Here is a 14,582-nt window from a genome sequence, read left to right as displayed (position 1 = left end):
ATTGCGAGTTAAACGAACCTATTGTTTATAGCACAAAAGTTATAGGACGAAGACTTTGCCAGAGCTAGTCAGTATTCTCTAAGATAGCTTGAACAAAGCACGGAAAACTATTAAAGAACAGTATGAGCTTAAACTTGATAAACTTTTTGATATAGCTTTGTGCGCATGTAAAATTATACTATGTGGTGAGGATGTGCTCCATGCAAGCAAACTTGTAATGCCCAGACCCACTGTCTTTGCAATTGCAATATAAAAGTAAAGCTGCCCCAAAAAGCGCTTCGATGGATCAAAGCCCAGAGAAAAAAAGAAGGTTGTATTTCTTCAATGCAAGAGTCCCGCCTGGATTTGAAAGGGACGGCAAATACAGTGCAAGTCGATGTTTAAAAAAAAAAAGACATAACCCTAATGTGCATCCAAGAAATTGATGTCAATTTGTTGAACTGGCCTCAACTGTTAATGGCATCTTAAATAGTCCTCTCTCCCTCAAAAGTGATTTTTTAGAGTTTGCCCCTTTTCGTCTTTTTATAAAAATTGTTTTGATGTTGTTTGAAATGATTTAAAAATCAGTTTTGAAATTTTGATTGCCTCGAGAAATGATGCGCGCTAACTTTTGCTACTGATCTGTTCAGTTTCCACTACATACTTTTTTTTTCCTTTTCTTGTTCAATGAAAAAAAAAATTAATATCATTAAAATTTTAAAGAGAAAATATGACTGAAGTCCAGCTATTTAAATAGCAGTGTAACATAAATTAAAATGTTTTGAGTTTAATACAGTAGAAGACCGTTATAACGCCGACCCATATAACGCAATTCTCTATAAACCACACTACTTTTCAGAAGTAAACAGTAGGTTTTGAAGTTTAAAAAATCCCTCTGTTTTGCTTTGCAAACATAAAAATTGTTAGGCAAATTAAATTTTGAAACCGTTTTTCATCTTTCCAACTTAATTCAAAGCTTTTAAATTGAAAATTAGTACTCATAGTAAACAGAAAATACCTGATGGCTCTTGATAATGCAGCTGTTATGCAAACCATGAAGCTAACAGAAGTGCAGGATAATGCACTTTCTTTCGATTGTGGAACATATTTATTTGTGAATAACTGATTGTAATATGGGTGCTTTAATACTCATTGCAGATAAAACTCATTCTGAAATGCAAACATATAGATATATTCTGAATATTAGTTTCAAAATGTGTGAAATGATCTATATAACACAATAACCTGTATATCGCAAAAGCTGTGGTCCCAAGGTGTGCGTTATAATGGTCTTCTACTGTAACAAAATTTTCGTCAGCTTGAGCACCATGGATGACTCCAATAATCATTGATAAGTAGTGTGGCCCTATACCCTCAAAGATTTGTGTTTATTACTTTCTGCATTCCTAACCACTTGTGCTGGCATGAAATCCACAGATGCACATACCTGCAAGGGAGTAAGTGAATTTCATGCAGATTTTTCCAGAATAAAGTATAAGAATTAAGAGTTTAGTTTTGTACATGTCATTTTCATTTTATGATAATTGCTTACTAGGGTGTACAGCACTTTAGAATTAAAAGAACTTTTTTAATGCAGATGAGGATTTGATTCGTTGGGGATGGCCAGAAGATATATGGTTTCATGTGGATGATTTATCATCCGCTCATGTGTACCTGAGATTAGCAAAAGTAAGTTTTTTTTAGTGCTCTTTTCATACAATTTTTTTTAATGCTCAATAAAATTCCTTTCTTATGAACATACTAAAAAAAAGGATATGAATAGAATGTTGACTCTTTTTGGCAATCGACTGGTGCGATTTACAGTTAAGCTATACAAATGTGCAGCAAAACTAGATAAAATATAACTACAAACTCTAATAATGATTTAGAATTTTCTACAAAAAAGCACTACATGCCTCCTGTCCTATATCACCTCCAACAAAAATAAATAAATAAATAAAGTTATATGTCATTAGAATTCAACTGTGAGACTAACATTGCTGCTTAAACACCATGATTGATAATAAATGAGTCATTTTCATATCGACCAAATGCTACTCCCACTCAATTAGCAAAACCAAGGCATGCTATAGTGTATAAAACTGAACACAGTAATATCCATTGGACCAGCACAAAATAAACCAGCAGGAGATAAAATAGTGGTCCATGGTACCAGTGAAGCTAAATATTTTTTTCCTTTCAAAAATCGTGAGCATAATCATTTTTTGAATCTTATTGAAAGTTAGTTCCTTTATTTACAATGAGTAGGTTTTCTTTATGAGAAAAGATAATAGAAATTTCTATAGCATTATAGGAGGGTCATCCGGAAAGTAAAGAACAATTTTGTATAAAAGCTTTAATAATGGATACAAAAAAGTAAATCTTTGTCCAATTGCTAATGGATACTTAAGTTAATTTTCTACATAGTCACCGTTTAAATTTAAGAACTTGTCATACTGTTTTACAAGTTTTTCTATGTCTTTTGCATATAGAGTTGACGCCAAACTGTTGAACTAGTCATTAACAGCTTCTTTAAATTCCTCATCACTGCATAGCGCTTTCCAACCAAAAAGTCTTTCAACTTGGGGAATAAGTGAAAGTTGCTGGGGGGAAAGTCATCTCAGTGATATATCTGTAAATTTCTATCGATTGTAGACTTCTTGCATTCAAAAATCTTATGACACTTCACCCAAACCTCACACTTGGCAGAATCATTAATTGCAACGGACATTTTAAAGTCACAAGCCTAAGCAATAACTATCCATAGTGGATTGCCAGATTAAAGCGAAGCAATGCCAAGGTCTATAATCACATGGCAGCGGTGGTGGGGAAAACAGGGAAAGAAAAAATACTCACACTATGGTTTCTCTTTAGCACTTTCCCTACTACTGACTGCAAGCACTCCAGTGACCATCAGGGAGTTCAGATGGCCGAGTGATATCAACAAATTCAAGGAATCAGTTTCTACTGGCGGTTAATTTTAAATTCAAATGTAGCAAGTTATCCTGTATAACAACTAACCCTGGTCTCCCCTACTATTTTAACTTTGTAAAAAAGCTATTTTCAGTTTAAAACAAAAAGTAAACAATAGATTTCACAGTACAACAAATTTATTTTCAATTACAAGTAGTGCAGGAAACAAAAAGGAATAGAGATAGTTTTTTTTTTTTTTCCATGCTTAAACAGATTGACAATATGCAGTAGAAGTAAGATAAAAGCAAGAAATACAAAAGAATGTCCAACATACTGCATTCCATTTAGTAAATAGTAAGATATGAAACATGTGAGTCACTAAAATTTTTCTCAAGTACTTTGCTATAGAACCATGAGAACCATGTTTTTGATGCAGAATGTAGCAAGGAGCTAAATTTGACATATTGTGGCACCCCCCCCCTTCAACTTCCTCCCGTTTGTTAGAAATTTTAAAATTCAAGATTTGTTGTCACACTTTTCCAAATTTTCAAGGTTTTCAAGCACTTGAACCTGAAATTTATTTTGTCTAGTACTTTTCATTTTTTTAAGGAACAAATAATGCTGGATTTTGGGAGTTTTCAGCCCCCAACAAAGCAGAGGCCCTAATCTATGGCTTGTTTACCATATAGGTAAATCCAGCCCAACTCTAACAAATACCTCTCACAAGTACACAAGAGAAGTTAATTTATCCAGCCGTTGTTAATCTAGATCGAATTTGTAATGTTAACATAGATAATAATTTTAAGTTTTGATAGCAGAAATGAAACTGTAAATACACCAAACATTGCTTTTCATTTTGATATTATATTAATGAGAAAGAGTTTGGGTTACCCTGGCTCATTCGAATGTGCCACACTTGTTTGAAACAGAAGACAAAGGACTTATTCTTTGTTAAAAAATCTGATGTAGACACCACACTTTCTTTAACATCAATTAGATAATCCATGATTTTTAATAACTCAAAAAAAAAGGGTGCATGCACTTATGTACACCCCTATTAGAGAAAAGAGAAAATACAAAATATGGCTGACGAATATTCCCAAATAATAACTTGCCTTGGAATAAGAAAGAAAACACTGAAATTTTCACCCCTAGATTTCAATGCAAAAAAAGTGTTTTATAGGGATCAATTTTCCCAATATCAACAATTTTAATGCAATGCAATGGGTAACTCTCTAAATATTGCCATAGCGCCAAATTGAAACCAGATTCAAAAATTTTTTTCAGCAACTTGCCGAATGTCGCCAAGTTGGCCACTGAAAGCTTGGTGATATATTGCCAAGTATTTGCCAAATTATTACCTCAGTCACTCAAGTTGGCATTGAAATTAACACTGTTTTTACCCAAAAAGGTGTAAAAAAACCCCTTTCAGAATGTCCAAATGCAACCCAAAAGTTAGGTGCACAACTAGACCCCACTAAGAGTCTACATACCGAATTTCAACTTTCTACGGTATACCATTTTTGAGTTAATGCAAGAAACATATGTACATACAAATGCATACTAATTGTCCAAAAAATGCTGCGGTCGAATTTTAAACGTTCCAATTTTGGAAGAAGGTGATTTGATGAGTATTACAGATATTTGCATAAATCTTTGCTCGATGCAAACTTAAAATGTGGTCGTTGCACTAAAAGACTGTTTAGTTCGAAGTAAGCATGATTGGAAATGGTAGTTGTGTTTGAGGAAGTGATGTAACAGAGTTCAAAAAGGGGCAAATTGTTGGCCTGTATCAAAGTGGGACAAAATGCAAAGACATATAGTTTAAATTAGTGGTATAGGATTGCGAACTGTTCAACGCATTATTAAAAGGTGGAAAGACGGCGGAGAAGCTACCTGTTCGCGACATCTTTGAGGTCATAAATCCATCCTGGACAAACGTGACCGGCATTCTCTAAAGCGATTAGTGAAGAAAAATCCCAAGAAGTCGACCATTCAACTCACAGCACTCTTCAACGAGGGAAGTAAAACAATTTCCAAGTGCACAATGCAAGGAGAACTTCAAAAATCGGGACTAAGAAGCTGTGTTGCAATAAGGAAGCCACTTGTGAGTGCCATCAATCAAAGAAAGAGACTGCAATTTGCAAAAGATCATAAAAATTGGACTGTTAATGATTGGGGAAAGGTCATGTGGTCCGATGAGTCAAGATTTAAGCTGTTTCAAAATGACATATGCATCAGGGTTCGAAGAGAGCCACAAGAAGCAATGGACCCAACATGTCTCGTTCCCACTGTGCACTTTTTTGGAGGCAGTGTAATGATCTGGGGTTGTTTCTGTTCATCTGGACTAGGCTCGGCTGCATTGTGCACCAACCAAATGAAGTCTGCACAGTACCTTAACATCTTGGGTGATCATGTTGTGCCATCTGTGGACTTTTCCTGACGGTAGTGGTTTATTCCAAGACGATAACGCCAGAGTACACCGGGCTACAATTGTTAAATCTTGGTTTGATGAGCACGATGCATCATTTCAACACATGATTTGGCCACCACAAAGTCCAGACCTCAATCCAATCGAGAATCTGTGAGACGTACTCGAAAAGGATTTAAGATCACACACCAAACTTCCTTCATCTATCGAACTTTTAGGAGACCTCTTGATGGAGTTGTGGGCGAAAATAAAAATGGATAGTCTACAAAAGCTCACTGAAGCAATGCCACGGCGTATGAAAGCTGTAATATGCACAAAAGGTGGTCCTACCAAATATTAAGGCATGCAACTTTGTTTTTGGACACGTAGTGTATGTACAGACGTCACAAGAGAATGTAATGTTGTAATCATCTTGAAGATCGTCAAAATTTATACTTTGGGGCGTCCATGTGTTCCTTGGTACATAAGCAAGTGTGATCATGCCCAAAAAAAAAACTAACATTCATTCGGGGGTGAGCAAAAAGGAAAGTTAGGCTGATATTCGAGTGAAAATGCGTTCACAAATCTTTTCCTTTACTATGTAAAAGGTAAAAAAACATAAGTGAAAAATTAGTTTTAAATTCAAACTGTCTCGTAAACTGTTAATGTAATTTTGTTACAAAACATATTTTTAAAAGTAATTAACAGTCTGCTTTTTTGGATTTTTTTTGTTTATTTCCCAAATTATCTGGATTTTGATTCTCCAGATTGCTGTTGATGTCAGTTAGTCTGAATGAATGAGGTGCTGTCTGTGCTAAAGAAAATTGTGGAAGTTAACATGAACTTACATGAAATATTACTTTTTAAAAATTGAGGACTTTCATATAGTCTCTTATCTGGCTAGCAACAAGGTAGAGTACCCCTCCCCCCTACTACTGATGATTACATATTGAAATAACAGGTGCACGTCCCTCATTTTTTCACTTTTGGTTCCTTTAGTCGATTTTTCCTTCTGAATTAAGAGCTAAAAACCATGTTATTAAAATAGCTAATTTCTTTTAACAGGGAAAAACCATAGAAGATATTCCACTGCCTTTATTACAAGATTGTGCTCAACTTGTTAAAGCTAATAGTATCATGGGTGAGTATCTTAAGGAAAGTACTGATTTATTTATTTTTAACTTAAAGAGCTTGAACTATTAAGAAGATTGAATCTGGAAACGTCAGAGAGTTAAGTTCTAAAACATGAAAGAGCCAAGTAAAATGTTTTTGTGTGGTTTATGGCCATTTAAATTAAAAACCTATTTATTTAAAAAAAAAAAGGAGTTAAAAGATTCAGAATGAACATAATTGAAAATAACTTTAATTAAGCATAATTGAGTATTAAAATTACTGACACATGTTTTGCAGTTACATGGAAACCCTTTATCAATGCATGACATTTTGAGATTTGGTGATAAAAATTGTTTAAGTAAAAAAACTCAATAAGGTTGGTGCAACAAAGGGTGCATTACGAAAAAAGAAGTAGTTTTGAGCATTCAGTGAGAGGTGTTTGACCAATGAAAGTTATTGAATAAGTTGGAATATAACATTAACAGAAAGGAACAAAACTTAGCAGTAAATTCAAAGTCTCACTAACAAAATAAGTTCAATAATTTGAATCATAGTTAGATAAAAATATAAAGTATCTGTGCTCACAACTCAAAGCTATCTGCAGATATTTAAAACAATATACAGTGGGTAGATAAAATTTTCAGTAATATAATGCTTATTTTTCTTTCAATCATGTATCCATGAAAGCAAGAGATTAATTTCCCTCATTTAACCACAGATTTTCCAAGATAAGACCTGTTTAATATTGATTTAATTTAAAAAATTTTGAGTGAAGTACATATTTGCAGAAAACAGTCGTGTAATTGGTGAGACGATGTGAAACGATATAGGGACGATGATGATACGATGTCCTTTACAATACAAAAAGTGGGAATCGTCATAGTGCCGCATACATACGATATTATCACAATGTCGTGAAATCGATATAGGAAAATATCGCTGTAAAACAATAACGACACAATATCGTTTACTTCGTTGGTACCAGGGATGAAAATCTTCAACGGATTTGCGATTTTCCGCTTTTTGTATTTTTTCCATTTCCCAGCAGAAAGTTTTCAAGCGGTCGATTGCGACCTTCCTGCCATGATTTTTGACTCACATGTTTTTTCTAAGGTAGAAAGAAGAGCCTTGAGTGGGGAGAGGGAAATGCTTGCGAATGACGTAGTAATCGTCAACATTTACGCGTTTTCGAAATCCGATTGCATCCACTTCCATAACACTCACTCATTTCTGTCTACTATACCATCCTACCACTTTGACCTTTATAACTTTTGTAGACTATAATTTACAATCCTTCTTGCATTTTATTTTTTGCTGAAGACTTGTACGCTTATTGTTTTGCTAGCCCATTTCACAGTCATTTTCAAGCAATCGCGCGAATATCCCCTCACCTCCCTTCTTTCCTGACCCTCCAATCAAGAGTTTTGCTGAGGCAATCGTTCTTTCTTGAGTAGAAAGAAGGAAGTTGCTTGCTGTTGGGTGTTGAGGGGGAAATGCAGGAGAGTGACTGTGCAATTGTTAGATGTAGCTTTTGAAATCCGACTGCATCCACTTCTTTAACACTCTCCCATTTTTATGTGCTATGTCCATTCTATTGCTTCGACATTAATACCTTTTTGTGGACTATTTTATTTTCAACCCTTCTTACATATATATTTTTTTACTGAAGACTGCCATGCTCATTCAAGCCAACATCATTTGTCAGATTTAGTTTTAATGCTTACCAGAGATATAGCTCTTGAAGATTTTAATGAATTCTAATTTATTTTAACCATATTGAGCTATTCTATTATGATATGCATGTAACTATAGGAAATTGAAGATGCTTATCCTCTCCTTTAAACCTGTTTTATTTATTTTAAAGTAATTAATTTTTGCTAATGCTTAAAATGACCATCAAAGCTCAAAAATAGTTTAAGAATAGTTTTAGTTTTTTTTTATTGATTTTTATGCAATGTACCCAGCTGCTCTACAAAACTTTAAAATGGTTCTCAAAATCACCACAGGTGCTCCTCAATTTATTTCTTCAAGGTTGGCAGCACTGATAATGTCATTTTGTAATTATAGTGTCGAATGATTCAGCTTGTATTGCGTGTTAAATTATATGGAAGTTTTATAGCATTTGACATCACATTATAAAGTTTTAATTTCACCTAGTTAGTGGGCTGAAGAACAAAACAAATTTTTTCTATTAATATTTAAATGACAGCATAGTATTAATATTTATGTATAGTTTCGCGAAATATTTATTAAAAAATCCAAATTTTAAGCCGCGCAATTTTTCCTCTTTTTTGACTTTGGACTGTTTTTATCCCTGACATTATCTAGCTATGATTTAAGTGTTCATCAGATTATTGCTAATGGAGTTAAAGGCATAAAATTAATTTTTCAAAAAACAAGAGATAATTATAATAATAAATAATTAGATCATTTAAAACCCAAAAAATGCCAGAACTGAGTAGAAAGTACCGACGAAGAAAGTACCATAGAAGAAAACTTCTATGAGCGACCACCTCCATTTATGACCAATCTTCTGAGGCACCGATTTCCCCCCTCCCTTGTCTGTTCAATGCGGAAAATCCTCTAGGGGAGACATTGAAACCTCTCATAACAACCGGAAAACAATAGTCTTAAAATGAGACCTTCTACATTCTTTTTTTTTTTTTGTTAGAACCACTCTTTCATAACTTCAAGCTCGCTAAACTCATCTGAAAACAAAATATTTGTTGCTTGAATCTTGTTTAAAACTTACAGTTTCTAAGTGCTTCACATTTCATTCGAAAGCATCACAAAAATGTTCTTTATTCAGCAAAGCATGGACCCTTAAATGTCTAGATGTCTGAAATGTGTAAGAAAAAAATTCTACTCGAAATTATCTGTCTTCCAGCTAGTATGTATATTCTACTATGCAACCGGATTTGAATTATATTTTATCTCTAGCAATTTCAGTCTTTAATTTTCTTCATTTGATAGCTTACTTTCTCTTTAAATTCTACTACATTGATTTTTCATGTCTTTTGTTCCAGGTAATAAGAAAAACAATATAGATGTAGTTTATACAGAATGGGAAAATTTAAAAAAGACGGCAGACATGGACGTTGGTCAAGTTAGTTTTCACAATCCCAAGAAAGTAAGAAATTTACTTTTCTGAGTCACTAACCTTTTTTTGTGTTATTTTATATGAAAGCTTTAACATTTGTACTGATGTGGTTCTTCTGTCGATCCGAGATTTTCTGCATTTTTTTTTTTTTTTGATTTTTCTCCATTTTCTGTGTTTTTTTTTTTTTTTTTTTTTTTTTTTTTTAACAAAAAATATTTTCTCAATCACCCCAAAGGTATTTTCACTCACAGAACTGAAGAGTAGAACACTTAATTGTTATTATGGTTGAGATTTTACAAAATTTTCTCATATGTATTTTCAGCGATCAGTAAATCTTCCTGCGAATTCTACTGTTTTTCCTATGAGTTTCCTACTCCTTTAGGGTGCCTCCTAATTTTTTGCACAAGTATGATTTTTTTCAAACTTTTGGAGTGATTTAGCTTAAATGGTAGGAAAATAATTGTTACAAATCCTCAAAAGGTAGTCTGACAAAAAATTATAAAATGAGGAAGAATTGCCTGAAACGTTAGATTATTTAAACTTATCTTCAATTATTAGATTATTTAAATTTATCTGAAAGTTCCAGAAATCATATCGGTAATTATCAATATTTAGTATTGCAGCCTCATTAAAATGGAGTTCAAAAAATATATTTATAAATTATAAGTAATTTTTTACACTTCTAATGTCTACATTTTAGTATAAAATCTTTTAATATCCATTGTGGAAATTGGGTATTTTTTTTTTTTTTTTTGTTTACAATGCTTATTAAGTTTTAAGAGGCTAGTAAATAAAAAATCTGTATCTTCATTAAAACCATAGAAATTTTGTAATTGAAATCCTGAAGAGTTAAATTCTAAATTATTATTATTATTATTTTCATTATCTTTTATATTGCAAAACACAAACCAAGATTGGATCCAGCTTCTAGTTCTAAAGGGAGTGGTTATCAGAAAGAAGGGATTGAAGTTCAATTTTCGGGCTTAAATAGACTTGCAGAAGCCAAAATTGTTGCTTGTTCTTCCTTTAAATGAACTGTAATTAGTTGGATTGTTAATCTTTATTTTTTGTCTAAAATTGTAATTAAAAACTAAATTGTATTCAAAGTCCTTTCTATTTTTATTTGTTAATTTGAATGTAAGTTTTAATGCTAATATTTTAGATGATTATCAAAATGCAAACTCAAGCTTGAGTAAACCAAATGGTTTTATTTTTCTTTGTAATTTTTACATACAGTATTGAATGGCTTCATAAATTGCAAACTGCTTCCTTAATTGCTAGCAACTCTAGCATTGTGTAGAATCAGGTAGAAACCTTTTAGTATTCATTTCAGGTTTGTCCTTCTTCTGATAATTATCTGTATTGTACACAGTACAATGCCTATTGAAGTGAAATATAAAGATACTTTTTGTACTCCCTGTTTTGCAGTCCTCCTCCCCCCCCCATAAAAAACTGTATTTGAAATTGAAACTTAGTCATTTACTTGGAATGCAGGACTACAGGGATAGAACAATGAGTGCTCTTTCTAAAAAGAAAACACATAACTAATGCAATTGTAATTTCAGCAGCATTAATTAGTACCCTGAAATTGTTCCAGGAATGGCAATGGATGAAAACGGTCATCATAGTAACACATAGTGATACTCAAACTTTTATTTCTTTGGCCATGTTCACATAAAAGTATTTAGCATGTCCTGCAACATTAGGAACTTTGATAATTTTGCAGAATTGTCTTTCCAGAGGCCCTTTTCTGTACCAAATTAGACATTTTACTCGCTAAAAATAAAAATAGAATTAGATTGCTTTCTTGGGGTGTACCAGCCCAGAAATATGTTTATATGAATAGTTCTCAAGCTCTTGATTTTCTTTACTAGCCATTTGTAAAAACTATACAAGGTGTAGTTTGAGTGTTGCTAGTTTAAGGCATAATAATTATACTTGAACTGTCTGGAGATTACCTCATTCATGTAAAACTAGAAATAAATTACTCAACCATTTATTTGAATCAGCTCCCAGTAAACCTGAAACTCAGAACAATATAAATCATTGACAGAAATATTACTCTGTTATTAGTTAACTTTAAAGTTAAGAGCTCAAACTGTTACAGGAATAAAAGGTGTCAATACGGGCTCCTTCTTTTGTTGTAAATAAGTAAATGAAGATATTTTCTTTATTTTGTTCCAATTTGACAACATCCTTTCACATTCAACTATTGACCACCAACCACAGCCTGTAAAAAATTATATGACATTCATTTAAAATTTCAGTCCATAGACCTGTAATGTAGGTAATTACTGGGATGCTAAGCAAAGGGCTACATCTACTCATGTACCCAAGGAAAGTACTAATGATACCAAACTTTTACTGTGCAATGTGCTAAGGCTACAAGACAGAGTACAAGCTTAAAATAACTAGCAATGTAATATAAATTAATTCTTACTGTACTGAACATAATACGTTCAACTTTTTGAAAAATAATAAGTGTTAATGAGTGATGTTATAGCAGCCTGAATTTACTTTCTGGGGGAAGGGGACCATGATAAACTTGACATATATGGCTGGTTTTCACATCCAAATTTCAAATAAAATTTTCTCAATGGGTTTGACACAGTTTGAAAATTTTGTTGTTTTTTATGAATGTTGTCTTAGGTATGAATTCCTTACAATTTACAATTTTTGAACCTAGTAATAATTTATTTATATTTTTAGATTTCATAAAATTCAAGTCTTTTTCTCATGGCAAATCAGTTTTCCTCTTGAGTGTTACCTTAATAAAATATTCTTGAAATTCTTATTTAAAAAAAGAAATAGTAATAATAATTTAACAAATCATGTTTCAACTATCTTAGATTTTGACATTAGTAGAAATGGTTAAAATATTAAAAAGACATTTTAAGTATTTCAACCTTTTTACCTGGTTTTCTCATGAGTGTTACTTTGTTTCTTTAATAAAGTGTATAATTAGAGATTAAAAAAAAAATATTAAGCATTAAATGAACTGCAATTACAATGAATAGTAAAAAGGTTTCAGTTAGGAAACCATTTTTTTTTTTTTTTTTTTTTTTTTTTTTTTTTTTTTTTTTTTTTGTAGGATTAAATAAAAAATTTATTAATACAAATGAGCAGTTTCATAAAATTAGGGACATCACAGTTAAAAAAAAAACTTCATTGTATCATAATTTTTTTCTTTCATATGAGGTAAAAAGAATGATTTTTTATATTAAATTATGCTTTGTGCCCTTGTGTCATTGTATTAAAGTGGTTCTGAAAGTTCATCTCATTTTTTTTTTTTTAACTGGTCTGCTTACAGTCTTAGGAAGAGATTAGACCAACAAAGAAACTTTAAACTGTTATAAATGTCTTGTAAACTTTTTTTTTTAATTAGGCCTCATATTAATGTAACATCAGTCACAAAATTGTGCAAAAGTTTGTATTGCTTAGACAAAAACAAACCCAAGTATATAAAAAGTCATCTTCTCTTCATTTATGATGATATCTTTAATATTCATCCATTTATTACAAATTCTGTAAATAGTAATTATTTTTGTGATTAATCTGTTGTAATCAGGCTAAATTTGGCATTTATTCCATTATTTTTCATCTAAAAGTATCTTAGTAATGCAACCTGTAAATAGTTTCTTGTAATGTACATACAACCCCCTAACATTTGACTGAAGTATACGGTCCCAATTTCTGGATGATAAGATTTGTGAATGGAATAAAAAGAAAATATGAGAAAGTGGTAGAACATTGTAGGATTTTCTGGAAATTTCTTTGCTGGTATAAAACGCCAGGCGTCTTGTGAATGAGAGGAGAGTCAGTTATGCTTTTTAACTGTCTGAGATTCGTCTGAGCGGTTGCTCTGTTTATTTTGAGACATTTGCGCTGTGTTTTTTGCATATTTGGATGTAAATACGTGTGCCATCGTTGAATTTACGGTGTTAATTGATATTTGCTTAATTGCTAATGATTGATTTAGCAGTTGTAACTACATTTCCTGTACATAGCTGTAAAGAAAACTCCTGTGCTTTTCTCAAGAACTGTGTCGTTATTCAAAGAAAGTTTGAAGTTGCATCGAACTTGTAACAATTGGCTCCCAATGTGGGGCTTCTTCAGGACTTTCTTGAAATAATCAGTGTAACCTTGGACGTTTTATGGTGATTACTGTTGCAATGGATGATCAATTAAAACAACTTCTTGGCGCAATCAACTCTGTGAAGAATGATATGGTGGCTAATCAAGAACAATTAAAAAGTGATCTGACTGCAAATATGTTGACAAATCAAGACCAATTAAAAAGTGATTTAATGGTGCTGAAAAATGACTTAACTTCTAACCAAGAAGAAAGTAAAAACGACCTTACTTCAGTAAAGATTGTGATGGAAAATAAATTTAATGACATAGAGCATCGAGTTGATGATATTGAAGAAAAATTTGGTGCCATCAAAGGCCGATTCAATGCTGTAGAAAATAAATTGTTAGAAGAAGATTGAAAATTTCCTCTACTTAAAGAAATCTTTAAAGATCTGGAAAGGAAATTGGCGACGTCTGGAAGCGGTGCTGGTGATTTTGTACCTTCAGCTACACGACCTTCAATTAAGCTTGCCATATTTGGCGGCAAATCCTCGTGGCAAGTGTACAAGACCCAGCTTCTAATAGTTTCCGAAGAAACTCTTGTTGTGTGTGTAAGTGTAAATGTGAAAATACTCAAAGAAGGGTATTCACCAGGGCATTTATTTTCATGTAAACTATAATTCACACAAAAAACCTGAGTTTTCATCAATATGATATTGTATTGTGCAAACCTTTGTTTGCAAATTTTTATTTTTAAAGTCCGAAAATATTTATTTAGGAAAAACAAATGTCACACAGCATCATGCATGTTTCCTAAAATACTTGATTTTTGAGCAATAATGTATTGCAGATTTTTAAAAAGGAGAACAATTTTGGTTTATTTGTACGAAAAATTGTTGAATTTGGTTTTCAAATGATAAAGAAAATCCATTATGGAAACTAAAGTAGCAATAGTTATGGGGATAATTGTGATGCTATTTCAAAAATTCTTTT

At 32.3% G+C, this 14,582-nt stretch overlaps 1 protein-coding gene across 1 annotated transcript in view; it reads left to right on the top strand.

Moving 5' to 3' along the window:
- LOC129219174 (coiled-coil domain-containing protein 25-like) overlaps positions 1-14,582 on the top strand; it is a 63,417-nt gene that overhangs the window by 10,245 nt on the left and 38,590 nt on the right. Inside the window, exons 3-5 of the mRNA XM_054853494.1 lie at positions 1,577-1,668; positions 6,368-6,443; positions 9,442-9,545. Of these exons, the coding sequence (XP_054709469.1) occupies positions 1,577-1,668; positions 6,368-6,443; positions 9,442-9,545 (272 nt within the window). The remainder of the gene's footprint in view (positions 1-1,576; positions 1,669-6,367; positions 6,444-9,441; positions 9,546-14,582) is intronic.

Source organism: Uloborus diversus, chromosome 3 (assembly GCF_026930045.1).
Source record: "Uloborus diversus isolate 005 chromosome 3, Udiv.v.3.1, whole genome shotgun sequence".
NCBI lineage: Eukaryota > Metazoa > Arthropoda > Arachnida > Araneae > Uloboridae > Uloborus > Uloborus diversus.
Note: the sequence above shows the minus strand (reverse complement) of the source record. Positions and strands in the feature narration are given on the sequence as shown.